The sequence below is a fragment of the Mus caroli genome, chromosome 5 (assembly GCF_900094665.2).
Source record: "Mus caroli chromosome 5, CAROLI_EIJ_v1.1, whole genome shotgun sequence".
NCBI classification, from domain to species: domain Eukaryota; kingdom Metazoa; phylum Chordata; class Mammalia; order Rodentia; family Muridae; genus Mus; species Mus caroli.
In genome coordinates this window covers 122,958,210-122,967,752 of record NC_034574.1, presented here as the reverse complement: position 1 = coordinate 122,967,752, position 9,543 = coordinate 122,958,210, and the positions used below count along the sequence as shown (strand labels likewise).

Genomic DNA, 9,543 nt, shown 5'->3' with positions numbered 1-9,543 from the left:
TTTTGGTTTTTTTTTTTTGGGGGGGGGGGTTGTTTGTTTAAGATAGGGTTTGTCTCTGGAGCCCAGGCTGCCCTTGAACTTACTGTCCTCTTGCTTTTGTCTCCCCAGTGCTGGGAAAACAGGCATATGCCACTCTGCCCAGCTATGATATGTTGATATGATAAGTTGTAAGTCCTCAAGTCAGGTGTGTAACTTCTCATTCTTCAAACCCATTACTGAAGGCTTCTTTCCCTCTAGAGGACATGGACATTCCTCCGGATGTCCATGTTCATGTCTACCCACTTCTTCTCCACCTGGAGATGACCTGGCTATGTGCGGAAGCACAGGGACACCTTGAGTTTTGCTCTCAAATCGCCTGTCTCGGCTTCCTCGAGTTTTTCCTGCCTCTTAGATTGTTTTCTGGCTACAGGTTCCACAGCGGTGAGTAACCGTCCCTTCGGGAAGCCAGCCAGGGCTCTAGGATGTCAGGTGCACTCCCTCTATGCCAGAGTCGGAGTTTGGAGGAGCTCAGGGGTTCCTTGAGAAGCCTTTTCCTCCCACTTCTCAGGACAGATCCTGAGTTCTCACTCGTAACAGATCCTTGGCAACCAGTTGTTAAATCCATGAAAATAATGGGGGAGTGTTAAGGATAGACTGCCAAGAATACGCCTTGAAAGCACTTTAAGCCCCTAGTGTCAGCAGTCAGTATGGGGGCTGATGACCGAGAGTGCTCAGGTAGGGCAGAGCCTTCATCTCTGGTGGAAGGGAGGACACCCCCCCCCACACTTGTTTCCCCCAGGCTTGCCGCAGGAGACACAGCTCACACAAACATGTAAGAGAGTATTTCTCCAGCGATCATAACTGAAACATTGCAAGAAACTAAGCTCAGTATGGATAGCAGCACCCAGAGGATGCTGAACAGCAAGGCTGTGAAGACAGCAGGGGCTCCCACTTCTCCCAGCTGTTCACAGGTGACAGGTGGTGACAGGGCACTCTGGGCCACTTTAGGCACTTTAACATTCTCTGTTCTTCTCCAACTCAGGACACAAGAATGGAATGTAAATGAACTGAAACATTACAACTGTAATTATAGATTGGTTTCTGGGTTTGTTTTTCAGGCAGGGCCTTACTCTGTAGGCCTGGCTCTCGTGGAATGTACTCTGTAGACCAGGCTGGCCTCAAACTCACGGAGATTCACCTGCCTCTGCCTCTGCCTCCAAAGTGCTCAGATTAGAGGTGTGTACCATCACATCCAGTGCTTTAGGTTATTTTTAAAGCATAAGAACGACAAGCTTTGAACTCTCACCAGCAGCTGACAGCCATGTGAGAACAGTTAACACACCACAGATGTGAATATAATCCAAATACCATGGCTGCATATTCTTATGCAAAGTAGACACTCAGGAGGCTGGGTGCTCTGCAAGCATCTCCTTATTTATATGTGAACTACTTTGTGGCTGCGTATGATCTGTTATCAAAGCACTTCCCTAGCTTTGGAAGACCCTGGACTCTCAGATCACAACAGTTCGCTACCAGGGCACATGGCATTATCTTTTCCTATTTCCCGTCTTTATTTGTTTGTACACTGAGAGGGGTCTGACCTGGACCTCTGTGTAGCCTAGGCTAGCCCTGGACTTGTGATCCTCTCACCTCAGCTGATGGCCGACATTATAGGCATAAACCATCCACAGCTGGCTTTTATTTTTTCCTTTTCACTTAAGTCTTGCTGTCTCTTCCAAGGCTTACTGGCTGGAAGAGCGAGCTCTTACGTAACAGGAGGAGGAGGGAGAAGCTGTACAGTACCTGGGGTTTCTCTTTCAGAAAGTCAGGTAGCTGAAATTCTCCTTTATAGACCTGGAAAGAACAGAGCAGGGGTCAGTTTAAGGAATCAGGTGCACCCTAGTGCACACGTGACCTCTGCAGCCACTGCGCTGGGGCACTCTTGGGCAGTCTGGAAAGAGAGGGAGAGAACCCATCAATCAGTTCAGGGACAGCCAGAGAAACAGACCTTAGTGAGACACACACCACCCCCCTCTCTGATGCCCCTGCAGCAATGGCTCAGTGCTCCTGAGCTGGCTGGCTAAGAAAGGGCGGTTATGCCTGGGGAGAGAATCCAAATTAAAATGTCAATGCTATTCCTAGGGACTGGGGAAAAGCAAGCAGTAGGCAAGCTCCCTTGGGATTCTCTTTGGTTAGGAGCAAGCTTCTCCCAGTTGCCCATCAATTCTCCAGTTACCACCCTGGAGGTGAGTCAACTTTACCCAAGGTCCTATTTAAGATGTATTAGATGATCCTTAAAGTGACATCTAGTTAAAGCTCACAGATCTCTTGTCTGAGACAGGGTCATCCCAGGCTGGCCTCAAATGCATTATTTAGCTAACAATCACCTTGAGTTTGTAATCCTCCTGCCTCTGGTGCACTGCCCCGGTGCTGGGATTACAGGCACCCGTCACTATGCTCAGTTTACACAGTCCTAGGATCAGACCCAGGACTTCTGGCATGCTGGGCAAACACTCTACTAACTCAGCTATATCCTGGCCCAAGCTCATAAAACTTTATAATAAAAAACATACTTTCAGGCTGGAGAGATGCCTCAGCGGTTAAGAGCACGGACTGCTCTTCCGAAGGTCCCGAATTTAAATCCCAGCAACCACATGGTGGCACATAGCCATTCGTAAGATTTGACTCCCTCTTCTGGTGTGTCTGAAGACAGCTACAGTGTACTTACATATAATAAATAAATAAATAAATAAATAAATATTTAAAAAAAATACTTTCAATATTACAAAGGATGTTTCTAGTTCACGTAGTAACTAGGAGATGATTTTTATTTTATTTTCTATGTTTTCTGCTTGTTTGTTTAGTTTATTTTTTCCAAGACAGGGTTTGTCTGTGTAGCCCTGTGTGTTCCAGACTCTATAGACCAGGCTGCTTTTGAACTTAGAAATCTGCCTACTTCTGCCTCCCAAGTACTGGTATTAAAGGTGTGGGCCACCACTGCCCTGCAATTTTTTTTAGATTTATTTTTATTATTTTATATGTGACTGTTTTGCCTGTATGTGTGTCTCAGCACTCATGCTTGGTGCTGAGGAGGTGGTGAGCCTTCATATGGGTGCTGGGAATTGAACCTGGGTTCTTTGCAATAACAACAAGAGCTCTTAACCACTGAGTCCAGCACCATTTAAAAAAAAAAAAACTACACTACTTTAACTTTTTTTGTTGTTTTTGTTTTTTGAGACAGGGTTTCTCTGTATAGCTCTGGCTGTCCTGGAACTCACTCTGTAGACCAGGCTGGCCTCGAACTCAGAAATCCGCCTGCCTCTGTCTCCCGAGTGCTGGGATTAAAGGCGTGGGCCACCACTGCCTGGCTATTTTAACTTTTACAACCCTACTGAATATTTAACAATAAATATTAAATTAGTCCCAATTCCTAGCATCTTTTTTTTGGAGAGTCTAAATTCCTAGCATCTTTTTTTTGGAGAAGAACAGCAAAAAGTCTGCTGTAAAAATGATATAGGAATGCATAAGGCAAGGGCTGGAGAGATCATTCAGTTGTTGGTTTTTTTTTTTTTTTTCTATGAATCATGAGGATCTGAGTTCCATCTCCAGAACCTACATAAAAGGCTGGGTGTGGTGGAGTGTATTTGTAATCCCAGGGCTAGGGCGACAGAGGCAGCAGGACAGAGACCCACTGCTGGCCTGCTTAGCCTAATCAGCAAGCTCCCATTCTCAGTGAGGAACCTGTTTTAAAAGACAAAATGGAAACCTGAGGAACAGCAGCAGCACTTGTGCATGCACACACATGCACGCGCGCGCACACACACACACACACACAGAGCAAAGAGTCAAGGAAGTCATGACAGGAAAAGCAAAGTGGGAGGCTTATGCTACCAGGTATCAAAGCACTGCATTCTACATTGTAGTCTAATATGTTAGTGCACCACCTGTGGTGGGTTAGACGGGAATGACCTCCATAGGCTCGTGTGTCTGAATACTTGAATACTTGGTCTCCAGTTGGTGGAACTGTTTGGGAGGGCTGGGGTGTGTGGCCTTGTTTGAGGAGGTGTGTGGCCTTGTTTGAGGAGAAGGGAAGACTTTGAGATTTTCAGAGACTCATAGCATTCCCAGTGTGTCCTCTCTCTGTCTCCCTCCCTCCATTCCTCCCTCTCTCCCCTTTCTTTCCTGTTTGTGGACTGGGGAGTGAATGCTTTTCTGTTGCTCCAATGCCAACAAACCTGCTGCCATGCTGTTCCTTCCTGATGAACTCTAACCCTCTGAAACCTTGCGCCCAACGAATTGCTGTCTTTTATACCCTGCCTCGGTCATGGTGTGACAGCAACTGAAAAGTAGCTAAATACAGTATGTATGCATGCACGGACACAGAGAGACACAGGCAGATGTGCATTCCTGCCCGATGGATTAAGTGACTATATAATTAGGACAATATAGTTTGCCATAAGGACATACGATGTAACAAACCATCACTTCCGGATACAGCTGTCCTATAGATCATGATCAGAATGGAAAAGCCAGGCACAGGGGTGCCCATCTATAACCCAAGCAGTGGGAGGTAGAGGCAGAAGAATCTCAAGTTTAAGGCCATTTCTGAGCTACATAGTGAATTCAAGGCCAGCCTAGGCTAGCTGACACCCTGCGTCATCAAACAAACAAACAAGCAAACAAATAAACAAACAAACCTCCAAATGGGCAGGATGTGTTGGTGTATGCTTTTAATCTCAGCACCCAGGAAGGAGAAGCTCTCTGAGTATGGGGTCAGCTCTGTCTACACAGCAAGTTACGGGCTGGCCAGGGATACGCAGAGGACCCTGGGATATTTTCAGTCCCCAGATGAGCTAGTTCACAACCATCTGTAGCTGGAGCTCTGAGGATCCAATACCCTCTTCCAGACCCTGCAGGCACCTGTACTCAGACGTGCAACATCTCCATACACACAACACTAGATTAAGTAAACCTTTAAAACAACAAACAAGCCAAGCTCCCACATGAGTCTCCGAATCTTAGCTCGGTTGGTTATGCGGGGCAACTTGCTCCCAGATGTGCACACCCAGGAAGCAGAGTGCTGGTCCTTCCACATAGGAAAACATCTGAAGCCAAAGCCATGTGTCACACACATAGGAGAGAGGAAGCAGTCACAGGAGACTGCGAGGACCAAAGTCTATGATGTGTGTATACAGATAAGAGGCCCACGATTCCTTCAAGTCTTCTCTGAGTCAAGTCGGGAAGACACAAACTTTTAACTAGCAAACACATTAACCTTAAGACGTTCACGGGGCTGGACCACGAGGACCTCACAGGGCTGGGGAGATGCTCAGGGGAAGAGCATTTGTTCCTGCAGACGACCAGGCTTTTGTGGCTCACAGCCACCCATGACTACAGGGTCAGGGAAGTACGGAAACTGCAGCTTCAGTTTCAACCTCCCCCTCTGACTTCTTCGGGCACCAGGCACACATGCAGTAAGCAGATATAAATGTGAGCAAAACATCCACACATTTAAAAAAAAAAAAAAAGAAAGAAAGAAAGAAAAGAAAAAGAATCCCATGAGGGGGCTGGAGAGATGGCTCAGCAGTTAAGAGCTCGGGCTGTTCTTCTGAGTTCAGAGACGCTGTTCACTGACGCTGGCCAGCTCAGGCTCCAGGGGATCCACACCCTCTTCTAGCCGCTGTGGGCACCCCAGCCCCAACCCACAAACACATGTAAAATTATCATCATCATCATCTTCTTCTTTTTTTTTATTTTGATTTTTTTAAAGAACTACTTATTTTATGTATATGTGTACACTGTCGCTGTCTTCAGACACACCAGAAGAGGGCATCAGATCCCATTACAGATGATTGTGAGCCACCATGTGGTTGCTGGAATTGAACTCAGGACCTTTGGAAGAACAGCCAGTGCTCTTAACCGCTGAGCCATCTCTCCAGCCCCATGTAAAATCTTCTAAGGAAGAAAATAAAACAATAACTTAAAACAAGTGTTTGTGCCCTGATGCCTCCTCCTCGAGGGAGGGAGGGAGGAGGGAAGGAGGGAGAGAGAGAGAGGGAGAGAGAGAGAGAGAGAGAGAGAGAGAGAGAGAGAGAGAGAGAGAGAATATGAATGAATGAATGAATGAATGAATGAGAGAATATATCATTTGTGAAGGCACGGAACACAGAAGGCAAAGAACAACTATATCATGTAACAGAGAATAAATATATAAATGTTTTAGGCTTTGTGGGGCCACAGAATCTCTTTCCCAGTGCCCAGCTCTGTCCTTGTAGGGCACAAGCAAGCAGCCTTACAGAACATTCCAATGAAACATGCTCTGGTAACAACTGGTCCACAAGATTACCTGTAAGTAACGACCTCCAACCTCTTTAACCTAAAAAATAAATAAACAACAACAACAAAACCCAAAAACCTTACAACGAGAAAGCTTTATGCATCAGCCAGCAATAGATCACTAAATGCTGTGCCCAGATTCTGTACCTGGTACTATACTAAACACCTTAGACTAAAGTGTTGCTTCTAGGTGTAGTTTTTTTTCAATATACACGTACTGTGTTTTACTTTATACTTACTTTGCAGTACTTTGGATAGAACCCAGGGCTTGGCATATTCAGACAGGCGCTACACACATATCTTGCTACAGCCCAACCCCATATTTTTAACTGCAAAGGCCAAAGGTTGGTCTCACAGTCTCTTCACATCCAAGGCCATAAATTCAAATTTTGCTGGAGGTTAGAATAACCTTTATTCTTCACCCTTCTTTCTCTAAACTCACTACTATAATTCCTGCTTTTTCCCTCCACTTATACATAATTCCGTGTAGACTGAGTTAGTTTTCATTTCCGTCCCTGACAGAATCTCACCAACAGGCTCATCAGGAATAGAATTCATTGTTTTTACTGCTTTTTCTCTTGAGGAATTATGACTTGGTATTTTCACTTGCAGAGAAAACACAATCGCAGCCAGGAATGACAGTACAGGAAGGAAGGCAGCTTTGAACTTCACGTTCCTGGTCCCTCTGGGCTTCTGTGACCCAGAAGAGGCTCATTATCTCCAGAACAGAAATGCTAACAGCTGGTAACATGCGTGTTTACATGTTCTCATCTGACTTCAAGCTTTCTGGTGGTGTACATATCAAATTGGGTTCTTAGAAAGTTCAACAGCCTTGTCCTGTCTGGAAACAACGAGGAAAATGATAATGCTTCCTACAATAAGGAGGTAAATGAATTAATCAGCACAGAAATACAAAAAATCTACTCCCAAAATGTCGTTAATACAAATTCACAGTTTTAGTGCCATAACTGCTGGATGAAGATGAATCAAAATGTGCTTCAATCAGGACGATAAGCTACTGTTACACAGAGAACTTTTCCTAGCACAGAATGAACTATCAATACACAAAATTCAGCAGTAAGACCTTGAATTCGGGCCCAGGATGGTGGGACATGCTTTTAATCCCAGAACTTAAGAGGCAGAGAGAGAGGAAAAGCTGAGAGTTTGGGGCAAACTTGGCCTACATACTTTGTTGCTTGTTTTCATTCTATGTGCATGTGTGCTTTGCCTGCATGTATGTCTGTGTAGGACACTCGTGTCATTCCCATGGAGTCTGGAAGAGATCCTCCCTGGAACTGGAGTGAGTAACAGGCGGTTGTAAGTAACCACGTGGTTGCTGGGGATTGAACCTGGGTCCTTTGGAAGAGCAGCCAGCGCTCTTAGCTGTGAAACCATCTCTCCAGCTCCCAGGATAAGGTTCTGAAGACTACGGCTCAAGATCAGTGTGCTGGACCATGTTTATCAAGGATGACAGCAGCAGCGTTACTCTAACTGTTAAGTGCTCCAGAGTACCAGCCAGTGTCACATGGAGACCGGTATCCTGGCCCAGCTCCCCATCGCTCTGTGAAGAGGCTGGGGATACATATGACTACATATATGTACACATAAAACTAAGTCCATTTGGTGTTGCTTGTATGTACATGTGTTTAAGGCTGACCACTTGGGACTGGATAAAGTAACCAGGGGCCCAACCATGAAGAAAATTCCAGTCCTAAGGGATCAGAGTCCTGAACTCTATACACATGTGGTACACAGACATGCAGCAGGCAAGACACTCACATACATACATTTTGTACAAAAAATAGAAAAGAAAAGAAAAGAAAAGAAAAGAAAAGAAAAGAAAAGAAAAATTATGAGGCAGTGGGTTGGGCATGGTGGCACTCATTACGATCCCAGTCCTCAGAGGGTTGAGAGAGTAGGATTGTAAGTTTGAAGCTAGCCTGGGCTATATAATGAGTTCCTGCACAATTAAGTCTGCATACCCAGATCATGTGTTGAAAACTGAAAATTAATAAATGTAAGGGAATCAGAGGCTAAGGGACATGATACATACACTCTACTCTCAAAAGCTAGTAAAAACATTAATTGTACAGTGACAGTGACAAACCACTGCAACGTATGTCGTTTCTAACATTTATTATTCCCAGTGAGAACACTGCAGCCAGGACTATTCTGGTTCGCTGACAGCTCCTCCCTGGTCCTTCCTCCTCCTTTTCTTTTTACCTTGATACCAAGGTCCTTGGAATGTAAAACACAACCCCAGTCTCTCTAGGTTCTGCTATCTTCTCACAGCGCTGCTTAGAATCAGTGAGAGCTCGCTAGGTTCTGCTATCTTCTCACAGCGCTCCTTAGAATCAGTGAGAGCTCGTCCTTGTCAGGTCACAGCCAGTGTGAAAGCTTTCCATCTCTCCTTTGGAGGCATCTATTATTCACTGGACAATCCTCCATTTTGTTCCTCCTGTGTGAATTTTCTATAATTGCCACCTTCACCTCTGATCTTAAAAAAAAAATTAGTTATTATTTTACTAGTTTTTGCACGTATGGGTGCTTTGTTTGTGTATATGGCTGTGTATCAGATGTGTATGTGGTACCTGCCAAGTCCAGACGAAGGTTTCAGATCCTGTAGATCTGGGGTTGCAGGTGGTTGTGAGCCACCATGTGGGTGTGGGGAACTGAATCCAGGTCCTGAAAGCACAGCCAGTGATCTGAACTTCTGAGTCATCTCTCCAGTCCCCTCATTTCTAACCTTTAGCTGTGCATCCTGGAGGAGCATCTCCAATGTGCCTGCATCCCTCACTTGAACATTTAAACAGTTTCTGTTCTGTCCTTTAGGGTTTTCTAGGGCTGGCCTGGCCTGAGTTGCCGGCCTTTTAGGCAGGGTAGCCCCTCTGCTTTGGATGAGAGGAGCAATAAAGATAGGTCAGTCTTGCTCTGTCTCCCCACTTTAGAAGCCATATCTGAGTTTAAGGAGCTATGTGTATTGGTCATAAGCTTAGTGTAAATATTTCTCATCCTTCAGCATAGAGTTTTCATGTCTTTATTTTATTGTGTCTTTGTAAAAGAGTATGATTAGAGATCAAAACGAAACAAAAGAAAACAACTGCCAACTCTGAGTGCCCTGGCACCCACTGTATAGTCTAGGTTGTAGTCTTTGGACTAACTCTGAGTGCCCTGGCACCCACTGTATAGTCTAGGTTGTAGTCTTTGCCCTGGCACCCACTGTATAGT

The 9,543-nt window shown here is 45.2% G+C and overlaps 1 protein-coding gene across 2 annotated transcripts in view; it reads right to left on the bottom strand.

The window, feature by feature from the left end:
* Positions 1–9,543, bottom strand: part of Tpst1 (tyrosylprotein sulfotransferase 1) — a 55,931-nt gene that overhangs the window by 4,389 nt on the left and 41,999 nt on the right. For both annotated transcript variants that reach the window (XM_021162561.1, XM_021162562.2), the window contains exon 4: positions 1,783–1,833. In XM_021162561.1, the coding sequence (XP_021018220.1) occupies positions 1,783–1,833 (51 nt within the window). The remainder of the gene's footprint in view (positions 1–1,782; positions 1,834–9,543) is intronic.